Source organism: Symphalangus syndactylus, chromosome 9 (genome assembly GCF_028878055.3).
Source record: "Symphalangus syndactylus isolate Jambi chromosome 9, NHGRI_mSymSyn1-v2.1_pri, whole genome shotgun sequence".
In the NCBI taxonomy this organism is placed as follows: domain Eukaryota; kingdom Metazoa; phylum Chordata; class Mammalia; order Primates; family Hylobatidae; genus Symphalangus; species Symphalangus syndactylus.
In genome coordinates, this window is record NC_072431.2 from 109147732 (window position 1) to 109160776 (window position 13045).

Consider the following 13045-nt stretch of genomic DNA (forward strand, 5'->3'; position numbering starts at 1 on the left):
TATCTTCAATTCCATTACCCAGAGATAAAAACCACAGTTAACTTTTTTTTTTTTTTTTTTTTTTTTTTGGAGAGATGGAGTCTCGAACTCTTGGGTTCAGGCGATCCTCCCGCCTCTGCCTCCCAAAGTGCTGGAATTACAGGTGTGAGCTCTCGTGCCCAGCCACACAGTTAACTTTTGATTGTTTCGCCTTCCAACATTTTATATATATTTTATACAAAGGGGATTATATTATACACCTTTGTAGCCTGCTTTTTTTCCTCTCAGTAATATACCTACTAAGTGCGTGTTCCCATATTGATAGCTTCTTTACAACACCATTTTTAATACTTTCATATCATTCCGTCAAATGGCTATACCTTTTCCTAGCCAGTTCTGGGAACAATTGACCCCCTGGCATTCGGCATGGGCCCAGGACAGAATGTGTACTGTAATGATCGCCCCCCGTCCCAATTCTCCAGATAGGTCATTAAGTTCCTGCCAGCATCTGCAGCCCGTCTCCTGACCCAAAGTTCAGGCTGCTGCTTCAACATAGTGCCACTCAGAGGAGGGCTCCCCACCTGCCCCACCCCGCCCTGCCCCGGCCGGCGCCGCGCACCTAAAGCGCCGCCCTGGCGGTGGGGCTGGACGGAAGAGACCCTACGCGGGCCGGCCGCTCGCTGCGCATGCTCCTTCCTGCGCGCTGCCCTCCCCGGCCCCGCCTCCGCGGCTGCCGCCCGTGAACGGTTGGGATTTGAATCTGCCGCGGGTTGCAGCCGGAAGTATCGATCCTTCAGCCAGGCATGGAGATCTCCTGCCCCGGTGCGCGGTGCCCGGTGCAAGAGCAGCGTGCCCGCTGGGAGCGGAAACGCGCCTGCACCGCCCGGGAGCTGCTAGAGACCGAGCGGCGCTACCAAGAACAGCTGGGGCTGGTGGCCACGGTGCGGGACCTGGCACACACTCCCATTATGGGACAGGGACCCCAGGGTGTGGGAGGGTCTCTGCGAGGTCGGTAACCCGGAGTAGGGTGATCTTGGACTATCCCTCTACATGTAGGGAGCCTGGGCAGACTTCTGCGGTTTCTGGGGGCGCTTGGCGTTAGCCTTCTCTTCCTCCAGGCCAGGAACCAATGTTCTCTCCTTCCGCAGTACTTTTTGGGGATCCTGAAAGCCAAGGGGACCCTGCGACCACCTGAGCGCCAGGCCCTGTTTGGCTCCTGGGAGCTCATCTACGGCGCCAGCCAGTGAGTGGAAGGGGCACAGGGAGAGGAAAGGAGGGAGAGTCCTGGCCTGTGGCCGTGCACAGAGCTTGGAGTGAGACTCAGGTTCTATTTGGAGTCCGCCAGTTACCTCACCTGTGGCCTTGGCCCAGTGCCTTAGCATGCCGTTTTTCTCCAGCTGTACAATGGGGTAATAGCACTACTGGTAGTGCTATTAATTCTCATGAAAACTAAATGAGGTGGTGCTTGAGTGGTTCTAGAGCTGCCCTTTTGCTGTCCTCACCCACACAGGGAGCTGCTTCCCTACCTGGAAGGAGGATGCTGGGGCCAAGGGCTGGAGGGCTTCTGCCGCCACTTGGAGCTCTATAACCAATTTGCTGCCAACTCAGAGAGGTCCCAGACCACCCTGCAGGTAACCTGAAGATGACCTCAAATCTTGCCCCTTACCTTTCCCCTTCATCTGGAGACCCAAACTTCATACATTTCCTGCATTTATAGAGCCCTCTGGGTGCTCAGCTCTGTGGTAAGTTCCCTGTAGGGAAACAAGATTTCTCTCAGGAGCACACAGCTTACTGAAGGCTGGGAATGTGGATATAGATGAATGCAATATAAGGAGTGGCTTCTCTCCCTGCTTCCAATCCTTTCTCCCTCACTCCAGGAGCAGCTAAAGAAAAATAAAGGTTTCCGGAGGTTTGTACGGCTTCAGGAAGGCCGCCCTGAGTTTGGGGGCCTTCAGCTCCAGGACCTGCTCCCTCTGCCTCTGCAGCGGCTCCAGCAGTGAGTGAACTTCTCTTGATTCCAGCCGCCTCTCTCTTTTAGTTTTTTAGTGACTGCTGCCCTCTCTTTTAGTCTCTCTTCTAGTGACTGCTGCCCTCAGCTTTGTGGGATGCCTTGGGGTCGATCCCAAACTCCTGCCTCAACCCTGAGCCAAATTGCTTCTAAAAACCTTTTGCAAGAGTAAATGTGAACCCATTGGAGTACCCAGGGTCTGCAGCCTGAGGCCCTCAGCTGGAACTGTGGAACTTTAAATTGAAGTGAAGGGGCCTGTACTAGGGCCTGAGACACAGTTTCTGGAAAAGTTTCAGATGAGGGGCTGGCCTGGCTTAGAATTTCTGTGTCTGGGTTAAGCCTGAGTTAAGGGCTATAGTCAGGCTGTCTGTAGCATCCTCCTTGGGTTGATAAACTTTCATCTTCCAATCTGGCCTCCAGACTATGGCCAGTCTGCCAGTGACTCTTCAGTGTGGGATAGAAGAGGGCTGTGTGGTGTGAGCCCTGGTTCTGAGTCCTACGTGAAAGAAGGGGATACAGTACCCAGAAGCAGATCTTTCCTGGCCTTGCAATTGAAGTATGGGTAGAGGGTGATCTGTACATCAGGCAGGGGGAATTTTGCCTGGCTCTGCTTCCCCTCAGACTTCCCACTGTTGAATTCCAGGTATGAGAATCTCGTTGTTGCTTTGGCTGAAAACACAGGTCCCAACAGCCCTGACCATCAACAGCTCACACGTAGGTTCTTGCTCCTCTGCAACGCAGGCTGGAGGCTTCCTCTCCTGTATCCCTTTCTGATTCTGACCTCCAACAACGTCTGGTATGACCCTATCTTCCACTGACATGTATACAGTGTACCTACTGCTCTGCCTTTTCTTCAAGAAGTCAGACCCTGACCCTGGTCCCTTCCAGAATAACCTCTTTCACAACCATGGCACCCAAAGTCAAAGTTATATGGGGAGTAAGGTGGGAGATGTTATTCCAGGCGCTGCCCGACTGATAAGTGAGACTGCCCAGAGAGTCCACACTATTGGTCAGAAACAGAAGAATGACCAGCACCTTCGGCGTGTCCAGGCTCTGCTCAGTGGACGTCAGGCAAAGGGGCTGACCTCAGGTAGCTTGCCTACTTCCCCTTCAATCCTCAACTGCCCCATCTTTTATTTTTATCTAACTCCAAATGCCGACCAGCTGCTCTTTTCTTACTCACCCTTCTTCCTGTATGGACCCAGCACATAACCCCTATTTTCTCAGCCTCCCTTCCCTCTTATTCCCATGGATCCTGAAGCTGCACCAGAATAACAGTGCTCCCATCCCCCAGGGCGCTGGTTCCTACGCCAGGGCTGGCTGTTGGTGGTGCCTCCCCATGGGGAGCCTCGGCCCCGCATGTTCTTCCTCTTCACTGATGTGCTCCTCATGGCCAAGCCTCGACCTCCACTGCACCTGCTGCGGAGTGGCACCTTTGCCTGCAAGGCCCTCTACCCCATGACCCAGTGTCATCTCAGCAGGGTCTTTGGCCACTCAGGAGGCCCTTGTGGTGGGTTGCTCAGTGTAAGTAATAGGTGGGAACCCTAGACCCACAATATGTCTCAGGTGCTTATGGGCTGGTTTATCTCCCAGGTCTGGGTCCCTTTTCATAGGAACAGAGCCATCTACATTGAGAGAGGATAGCTGGGGCTCGGGCTTCATACCTAGTCATTGTCTCATCCCTGAATTAGCTCCATGGAAACAGCAAGGGCTTCAGCTTTGGCCTGGACCTTTCTGAGCCATGCGCTAAGAGGTGGTCTCTCTCTAGCTGTCCTTCCCTCATGAGAAGCTACTGCTTATGTCCACAGACCAGGAGGAGCTGTCACGCTGGTACCACAGTCTGACTTGGGCTATCAGGTAAGTTGTGTCTTCCCCCAGGAAGGTGCTGTGATGAGGCCCACAAGCAGGAAATATGCAGTTCCTGTCTCACGCCCTACATTGGTCTGGCACATCCCAGCCACCAACCCCCAGATGATTTTTTCTGAATACAGCACTTATGCCAGTGCCTGAACTGACTGTCTTCTCTCCACAGCAGCCAGAAAAACTAGAGGAATCTTACAGATTCCAGAACTCAGGATACCTCAGGGATAGGTCACAGCCAGGAGTACAAAGGAAATCTTCTTCAGTACTGAACAGAACAGAACCCTTCATGATTTGACAAAAGTCACTTTGTGTTTGCCTGGACCAAGCTACTCCAGATCATCTGACCAACTCTTAAAAATCACGGCCAGGCACAGTGGCTCATGCCTGTAATTCCAGCACTTTGGGAAGCAGAGGTGGGAGGATCCTTCGAGCCCAGGAGTTCAAGACCAGCCTGGGCAACACAGTGAGTGAGATCCTGTCTCTATTTAAGAAAAAATAATTAAGAAATTTTATTAAAAAAGGAGAATCAGGAAACCAAGTCCAACCCAACTGAACCTCAACCGAACCAGCCCCTAACACAGATGAGGGGATTTGGGACTGATAAGCTCTGTGCTGTGTCCATGGCCCGTCATTTATCAAGGTTGCAGCTTTGTAAATGTGGCTATTTTTATGTTGTGTATAGTTTCTATCATTTATTTTTCCACTGGATTTGAGTAAAGTCTTTTTCTTTTTTTTTTGGGAAAGACCCTTCTGTCTCAGTTTTGCTATGAGAAAAGGGATTTTTGGGCCCTGAACACGGGCTTGCTGGTGGCCTCAGGAATACAAGGAAAAGAGCTGGAGCTCCCTCTATCTTCTCTGCTGTCACACTGGAAGGCAGCCTCCTTTTGTCCTAATAAGGACAGCTCTTCAAGAAGGCCCAGTTGTCCTTAGGCACCTAGTATGGGTGTGTACAACCAACTAGGATGGAAAAAACACACAAGAGCGCTCCATCAAAAAACAGACTTTCTTTTACTCAACCTTCAGCTATCGTCCCTCCTTCCCAGCCAAGGCTGTGACTGGGGCCCTTTGCCACAGCCTGGCTGCACCTTCTCCGTAGCCCCCGCTCCACCTCCCAGGAAGTAGCTAGGTTCCATGTCTCTGTGCTCCAGTTTGTGGGCTCCTCCCAGGCCTGACTGTCACCAACCTCCTCCTCGTCCTCCTTTAAACAAAAGTCCTCAGGAAGTCTGCTGGCTTCTGTGTGGGGAGAGATCAGGAATGTTCCAGTTTCAGAGACTTTGTCTCCACCTCCAGCAGACTCGCCTCCCAAGCCTTCACCTGCTTCTGAAGCCTCTATAGCCTTGTCCGGCTTGCTATCTTGCAGCAGCTGGTGGATGGTCCGTAGCTTCATGTTCAGAAGCTCCTGCTGGGCTCCAGCCAGAGTAGTCACACTGAAGAAATGTCCACTCAGCGGCTCCCAACCTATGTCCCCATTCCTCCCTCCTGCCACAAATTCCCCCAAAATTCACAGAATCATTGCTCTCCTCACCGCTCAAAAAGGGGGTCCAGCTGGGCCATCAGGTTGTTCAGGTGCTGCTCTGTCTGGGCCAGCTGTTGTGTCAACTGGGCCAGCTGTTGCTCTGGGGATAAGGGTAAAAAGGGGGCAGAAGTGGTTACGTATCTTCTGCTGTCCCCTAAACTCCCCCCACCCAGCACAGACTTCTGCTAAACCCACCTGACTGCACTGGCTGCTGCTTGCTTGCCTCCTCGTGGAGAACCGCAGTTTCATCTTTCCCCTGTTGTGGAAGAAGGAAAGGGCAGTACTGAAGCAACAAGGTTCTGCTCCATCACCTCAGTCTCCAGAGCCAACCAAGAGAGAGTGCAATTTGAGGTGGAGACAGTGATTGGGTTTTTACCTCAGAGAATCACAATCCTAGTCTATCTAGCTCCTCACCCAGCACATGAAGCAACATGTCCTATGTCCCACACATGGTCATTCAGTTTGCTGAAACACCTCCAGGAATAAGCAACTCTATCTGGTTTGAAAAAAGCTCTGGTGGCTGGGTGTGGTGGCTCACAGCTGTAATCTAGCACTTCGGGAGGCCAAGGTGGGTGGATCACCTGAGGTCAGGAGTTTGAGACCAGCCTGGCCAACATGATGAAACCCTGTCTCTACTAAAAATAGAAAAATTAGCCGGGCGTGGTGGCAGGTGCCTGTAATCCCAGCTACTTGAGAGGCTGAGGCAGGAGAATCGCTTGAACCTGGGAGCCGGAGGTTACAGTGAGCCGAGATCGCGCCGCTGCACTCCATCCAGCCTGGGCGACAGAGCGAGACTCCATCTCAAAAAAAACAAAAACTCTGGTTGTTAGACAGTTTATGCACAAAGCCAGAATTTGTCCTTTATGTATCTTCTTTCCATAGTGCTGACTGGAGCCTTCCAAAATGTCTCCTCAACGTGACAGCCCCTCAGGAATTTGAAGGCAATGGTCACACCCTCACCCCCTTTCCTGAGTTTTTTCTGGTTTAATAACTTCAGTCTTTACAGTCAGTGCTCATTGACGGTGGTTTTCTCTGGTTGTTTCCTGAACATGTAGTGCTCTTAAAGCAGCGCCCTGAGGAGAATACAATTCTCCAGGGGCATTCTGATCGGCAGGTGAAGCACAGTGCCATGTTCCCAGCACTGATTGGGAAGTGGCTTGTCACATCCCACAGTGAACTCAGTCAACTGGAATGCCTAAGTCTCTTTCATAAGAGCTGCTGCTACTTTATGTTTCTTCCAGACTGTACTCAGGTCCAGGAATAGAATTTACTAGTCTATCCTTCTCAAAGTTCATCATTAAATTCAGTCATTCATCCTAGCCTGTCACATCTATCTGGGGTCATTGTTAGTTATCTCTTCTAGTTTCATACATCTAAACTGGTTCCATCGGTTCTATTTTATAATGCAAGTACGTAATAGGGTCAGGGCTAAAGACACAGCCCTGGAAGGTACTACTTTTCAAAATGTACTGTCTGTCAACTTACATTTCAGGGCCTCCTTCCCAAGGAGAACATGAGACCACTTCATATCTGGAACTCTAGAAACACTGGCTGCAGCAATCAACCTCCTGTGCCAAGGTTGGCCCCACTCTTGTAGCATGGACACTGCTAGCTGGGTTCAAATCCCAGCTCCAGCAGTTGCCAGCGCTGGGTGACCTCGAGCAAGTGACTACTCTTAACTGGATTGCAGGAGAACTAAATGTGATGGTCATTATTTACAGTTCACCACACACTCTTCACATCCGTTACCTCCCTGGATTCTCAAAATAACCTCATTAATATTGGAAGGCCAACGGACTATTGTCTTTATTTTACAGACAGGGAAGCTGTGTCTTGTTCTTGGTACCCTGGCGCTCCCATGGAAGATTCGGGCGCTGGGCATCCCCACCCCGGCGGTCCCGCACCTGCAGGGGCATCCCCATCCCTGGCGGCCCCGCACCTGCAAACACTTGTACAGCACAAAAGCCACGACGGCCGCGGTGTACAGCGCCCCCAGAGGCAGCGACCCGGCCCGGGTCCGCTCGCGCTGATCCTTGAGCGGTGGTCGCCGCCGGGGTTCCGTGGCCCCAGAGCCGGGGTAGGCTGCGTTCCCTGCGGAGGGAGGAGACAGGCGAGTCAGCCGAGCTGGGGCCTGGGACCCGTGCGCAGTCCCAGCCCTCCTCCAGCAGCCCTAGCTGGTACCTGGGTGTGCCCGGAGGTCGGGATTGGCGCGGTCTCCTAGGACCCCGGGCAGCGCACACACAAGCAGCAGCCCCACCACACCCAAGAGCGAAACTGCGCCCGCCATTGCGGGCTCACGCACGGGTGGAGGGATCCAGCGGGCAGTGCCGCAGCGGTGTGGCATTGGTCGGCCGCCCCAATGCGCACGCGCACGCGCACGCGAGCAGGCCCTCTCCGAGAAGGCCACGCCCACTCCCCGTAGGGCGGGGCCCGACCATATTTGCATAAGATAGTGTCATTCTAGCTTTCCTGTATTTGCTCATTTCTTTTCTATTAAGCTATTCTCCTAGCCACAATGCCTCTGAAAGCCTATAGTCTTAGAAAGTTATGCCCAAAAACGGTTTGTTTTTTTTTTTATCTCACTCCACCAACTTTCTCACCCTAATCTAAAAACAAAATTTCTTTTAGGGCTATAAAATGGTAGGGTGTGACGCCCAAAGTGTAGGTCGTGCTGAAGGCCTGTATCCTAGGCTACACACTGTGGACTCTGTTCCTCTCCCTTCCGCCTAGGGGAAAGTCCCCGGACCACGGGCAGAGAGTGCCGCGTGTATACGCACGTAAACGTTCCCCGCTTCCCACTTCAAAGTCCGCCAAGAAGCGCATCCCGCTGAGCGGCGTGGTGCGGGGGCGTCGTCCGTCAGCTCTTCTAGTTACACAGGCAGTGCGTCTCCGCGCACCAACCACACGGGGCTCATTCTCAGCGTGGCCGTTTTTGTTCCTGAGACCACTGCTCACTGCACCCTCGATCTCCCCGGGCTCACGCGATCCCTCACCGCAGGCTCCCAAGTAGTTGAGACCGCAGGCGCTCGCCATCATGCCCGGCTAATTTTTGCATTTTTTGTAGAGACGGATTTTCACCTGTTGCCGAGGCTGGTTTCGAACTCCCGGTGTCAAGCGATCAGTCCACCTCGCCCTCCCAAAGTGCTGGGATTACAGGCGTGACCCCGCGCCCGGTCAACGCGGCTGCTTTTCATGCGCGTGCAGCTTTACGCTGTTCTTGGCCTTGCTATGAAGTCCTTGTGCCTCATTACTCTTCAAATATGGAGCATTCGTGAAACAGCCTCCTCTTCTACCTCCCTCTCCATCTGGCAAACGCCATAGTAGCCACCATTCACTGTGTAGCTGGTACACAACATATGGACTCTGCTTGGGCTAGAATCCTGCCTCCTGTACTCAAGAGCGGTGACCTTGTGAAACTTACTTCTCTCTCTCCGTGCCTTCCTTTCCACTCTGAGGAATGAAGATAAGCACTTACTTCAAGAGCTATGATGATTAAATGGGATCACTCAAATAGAACCGTGCCTACGTATTAGTGATTTTTTTTTTTTTTTTTGAAACGGCGGGTCGCTCTCTTGCCCAGGCTGGTCTTAAACTCCTGGGATCCTCCCGCTTCAGCCTCCCAGGTAGTTGACATTACAAGCACGTGCCACCACGACGGACTCTAGTGATTTTTTAACTTGAGCAGCTACTACTATAGGCCAGACAGTTGAAATTACACTGACTCTCTCCCTGACATGCCGCTGCATTCCTTTTCTGCATAGCTGGGTTCTACATAACCTTCAGGTCTCAGCTCAAGTGTGTTCCCATCATTCAGAACCCTTAATTCAACTTCTAATTTATTTTTTAGTGCCGCTGTTTCACTTTCTTCAATACCACTAGACAAGCAGTCCCCAACCTTTTTGGCATCAGGGACCAGTTTCGTGGAAGACAATTTTTCCATGGACGAAGCAGGGTGGAGGGATGGTTTCCGGATGAAACTGTTCCACCTCAGATCATCAAGCATTAGATTCTTGTGAGGAGCGCGCAACCTAGATCCCTCTCATGTGCAGTTCACAATATGGTTCGCGCTCCTATGAGAATCTAATGCGGTGTTCATCTGACAGGAGGCGGAGCTCAGGCGGTAATGATCACTGGCCCCGCTGTCCACCTCCTGCTATGTGGCCCGGAGCCTAACAGGCCACAGGCTGGTGCTGGCCTGTGGTCGGGTGTTGGAGACCCTTGAGCTAGGCTGGTCCTAAATTCCACGAGGGTGGGAGCCACCTCTCTTTTTTCTTTACCATTTTACTCCCAGAGCCTAGCACAGCACGTGGCACCTGGCGATAGCAGGCACTCAATGAATCGTTGTTGAATGAAATTAATGAATGGTTAAAATGACCCAAAAGGGTAATATAATTAAGGTCTTTCAAAGAATGAGGCAACTGCAATTCAGGAAGGTTAAGTACGCTATTAATCAGGTAAGAGGCAGGGTGGCGATTTCACCAGTTTTCTGCCTGTCTCTATACCTTCTGTCGAACAGCCTTTCCCCATCCTTGTCTTCCATGACTTCACCAGGCAGGCAGGTATTCCTCCTGTTCCACAGTCTCTTAATGTTCCACAGAGTCTTTCATGGTCTCTTAACTGGGATACACTGGGTCGTCTGTCTACTTAGATCAAGAGCTCTCTGACATGAAACCACGTTCCATTCATCACATTTTTATCTCCAGAGCCTGGCGTACAAACAGGCAATCAGTACATCATGTGTGTTAAATAAATGAATGAAGCCAAGATCGGTGGCTCATGCCTGTAATCCCAGCACTTTGGGAGGCCGAGGCAGGCGGATCACCTGAGGTCAAGAGTTCGAGACCAGCCTGGCCAACATGGCTAAACCTCGTCTCTTAAAAATAGAAAAATTAGCCAGGTGTGGTGGCGGGTGCCTGCAGTCCCAGCTATTTGGGAGGCTGAGACAGGAGAATCACGGGAACCTGGGAGGTGGAGGTTGCAGTGAGCCGAGATCGTGCCACTGTACTCCAGCCTGGGCAAACGAGTGAGGCACCGCCTCAAAAAAAACAAAAACAAAAACAAAAATTAACCAGGTGTGGTGGCCAGCACCTGTAATCCCAGCTATTCAGGACGCTGAGGCATGAGAATAGCTTCAACCTGGGAGGCGGAGGTTGCAGTGAGCGGAGATCGCGCCACTGCACTCCAGCCTCAGTGACAGAGCAAGACTCCATCTCAAAATAAATAAATAAACAAACAAACGAAATATGGGTGTGTCTTCTTGTTTTTCCTGAAAGGAGGGAGAGGGGCAGGACAGGGAGAAACCCTCACCAAGGGGAGTTATCATAGTCTAGTTCAAGGGTCCCCAACACTACTGGTCTATGGCCTGTTAGGAACTGGGCCGCACAGCAGGAGGTGAGCAGCGGAGGAGCAAGGGTGAGCGGCGGAGTAGCGAGGGAAGCTTCATCTGTATTTACAGCCATTCTCCATCCTGGCATTACCGCCTGAGCTCCGCCTCCTGTCAGATTAGTGCAGCGTTAGATTCTCATAGGACCACGAACCCTATTGTGAATTGTGCATGCACGTGATATCGGTTGTGGGCTCCTTATGAAAATCTAGGCCAGGCGCAGTGGCTGATGCTTGTAATCCCAGCACTTTGGGAGGCCAAGGTGGGCGGATCTCTTGAGGCCAGGAATTCAAGACCAGCCTAGCCAACATGGTTAAAAAAAAAAAAAAAAAAAGGCCGGGCGCGGTGGCTCACGCCTGTAATCCCAGCACTTTGGGAGGCCGAGGCGGGCGGATCACAAGGTCAGGAGATCGCCATCCTGGCTAACACGGTGAAACCCCGTCTCTACTAAAAATACAAAAAAATCAGCCAGGGGCGGTGTTGGGTGCCTGTAGTCCCAGCTACTCGGGAGGATGAGGCAGGAGAATGGCGTGAACCCAGGAGGTGGAGCTTGCAGTGAACGGAGATAGCGCCATTACACTCCAGCCCGGGCGACAGAGCGAAACTCCTCCTCAAAAAAAAAAAAAAAAAAAAAAAAAAAAGGCTCTACTAAAAATACAAAAATTAGCTGGGCATGGGGGCGCATGCCTGAAATCCTAGCTACTTGGGAGGCTGAGGCATAAGAATTGCTTGAACCCAGGAGGCGGAGGTTGCAGTGAGCCAAGATCACGCCACTGCACTCCAGCCTGGGTGACAGAGCGAGACCCTGTCAAAAAATCAAAACAAAACAAAAAAACCACAATGCCTGATGATCTGAGGTGGAACAGTTTCATCCCAAAACCATCCCCCCCTGCCGCACAGGAGTGCATGGAAAAATTGTCTTCCACAAAACCTGTCCCTGGTGCCAAAACGGCTGGGGACCAGTGGTCTAGGTGACGACCCAGTGACAGCCTGGGTACACAGAGCAGGGTAATAGAAACCTTGAGTCTAAGCCAGTTGGCACAGTTGGTGTAAATAAGGGGTTCAGGCCAGATATAATAATGATAAGTGGTCCCCAACTGATTATTGCCTTTAGAGAACTCAGGGCACTATTGCCAGATCTTTATTCGAAGGAATCAACAAATTAGAATTTTAAAAATTTGAAATCTCCCAATTTTTAACTGTTGACAAGGAATCAGTGGCATACTTAGCATATCTCACACCAAGTGGATGTGTGTGTGTGTGTGTGTGTGTGTGTGTGAGAGAGAGAGACAGGGTCTCCCTCTGCTGCCCAGTCAGGAGTGCAGTGGTGAGATCATGGCTCACTGCCGCCTCAAACTTCTTGGATCAGCCTCCTGAGTACCTGGGACTGCAGGTGCACACCACCATGCTTGGCTAATTTGTGTGTTTTGTTGTTGTTGTGTTTTTTTGTTTTTTTGTTTTTGTAGAGACCAGGGTATTGCCCAGGCTGGTCTTGAACTTCTGGCCTCAAGGAATCTGCCTGCCTCAGCCTCCCAAAGTACTGGGATTACAAGTATGAGCCACCTTGCCTGTCCCGGATCATTTAAAAAACATTTTTCTTTCCTTTCTCTCTCTCTCTCTCTCTCTTTTTTTTTTTTTTTTTTGAGACAAGCTCTGACTCTGTTGCCCAGGCTGGAGTGGCGCAGTGGCACAATCATGGCTTACTGCTGCCTCTATCTCCCAGGCTCAAGCAATCTTCCCACTTCAGCCTCTTAAGTAGCTGTGACTACAGGCACACATGACCCCATGCCTCGCTAATTTTTTAATTTTTTGCAGAGATGGGAATCTCACTATATTGGTTAGGCTGGTCTCAAACTCTTGGGCCCAAGCTATCCTCCCACCTCAGCCTCTCAAAGTTCTGTGATTACAGGTGTGAGCCATCGCACCTGGCCCAGATTTTTCTTTTTTTTTTTTGAGATGGAGTCTTGCTCTGTCGCCCAGGCTGGAGTGCAGTGGAGTGATCTTGGCTCACTGCAGCCTCCACCTCCTGGGTTTAAGTGATCCTCGTGCCTCAGCCTCCAGAGTAGCTGGGATTACAGGCACCTGCCACCACACCTGGCTAATTTTTGTATTTTTAGTAGAGACGAGGTTTCACCATGTTGACCAGGCTGTTCTCAAACTCCTGACCTCAGGTGATCCGCACACCTCAGCATCCCAAAGTGCTGGGATTACAGGCATGAGCCACCATGCCCAGACCCAAATTTTTCTTTTTTTCCTTTCTTTTTTGGGGGGTGGGGGGCAGGGTCTCACTCTGTTG

The 13045-nt window shown here is 51.5% G+C and overlaps 2 protein-coding genes across 10 annotated transcripts; one reads left to right on the plus strand and one right to left on the minus strand.

Moving 5' to 3' along the window:
- Positions 1–640: 640 nt before the first annotated feature.
- On the plus strand, positions 641–7159 carry ARHGEF39 (Rho guanine nucleotide exchange factor 39). 6 transcript variants are annotated; one of them, XR_010113736.1, is made up of 10 exons: positions 702–920; positions 1128–1222; positions 1490–1610; positions 1857–1975; positions 2631–2701; positions 2949–3077; positions 3282–3511; positions 3756–3844; positions 4023–4313; positions 6859–7159. XR_010113736.1 is itself a non-coding variant. In XM_055293795.2 (9 exons), the coding sequence occupies exons 1-9, from the start codon at positions 783–785 to the stop codon at positions 4033–4035; spliced, it is 1008 nt and encodes a 335-aa protein (XP_055149770.1). In that variant the 5' UTR covers positions 641–782; the 3' UTR covers positions 4036–4593. The 6 variants fall into 6 exon arrangements, 4 of the variants coding, with proteins under 4 accessions (XP_055149770.1, XP_055149771.1, XP_055149769.1 ...); XR_010113735.1 differs by having other exon boundaries at positions 703–920; positions 4020–4313; XM_055293795.2 differs by lacking the exon at positions 6859–7159 and having other exon boundaries at positions 641–920; positions 4020–4593.
- Positions 4836–7756, minus strand: CCDC107 (coiled-coil domain containing 107). Of its 4 annotated transcripts, XM_055293798.2 has the most exons (6): positions 7548–7742; positions 7306–7457; positions 5562–5622; positions 5376–5466; positions 5165–5277; positions 4836–5083 (listed from the first exon to the last, which is right to left on the minus strand). In XM_055293798.2, the coding sequence occupies exons 1-6, from the start codon at positions 7708–7710 to the stop codon at positions 4863–4865; spliced, it is 801 nt and encodes a 266-aa protein (XP_055149773.1). In that variant the 5' UTR covers positions 7711–7742; the 3' UTR covers positions 4836–4862. The 4 variants fall into 4 exon arrangements, with proteins under 4 accessions (XP_055149773.1, XP_055149772.1, XP_055149775.1 ...); XM_055293797.2 differs by having other exon boundaries at positions 4836–5277; positions 7548–7756; XM_055293800.2 differs by lacking the exon at positions 5165–5277.
- Positions 7757–13045: the final 5289 nt, after the last annotated feature.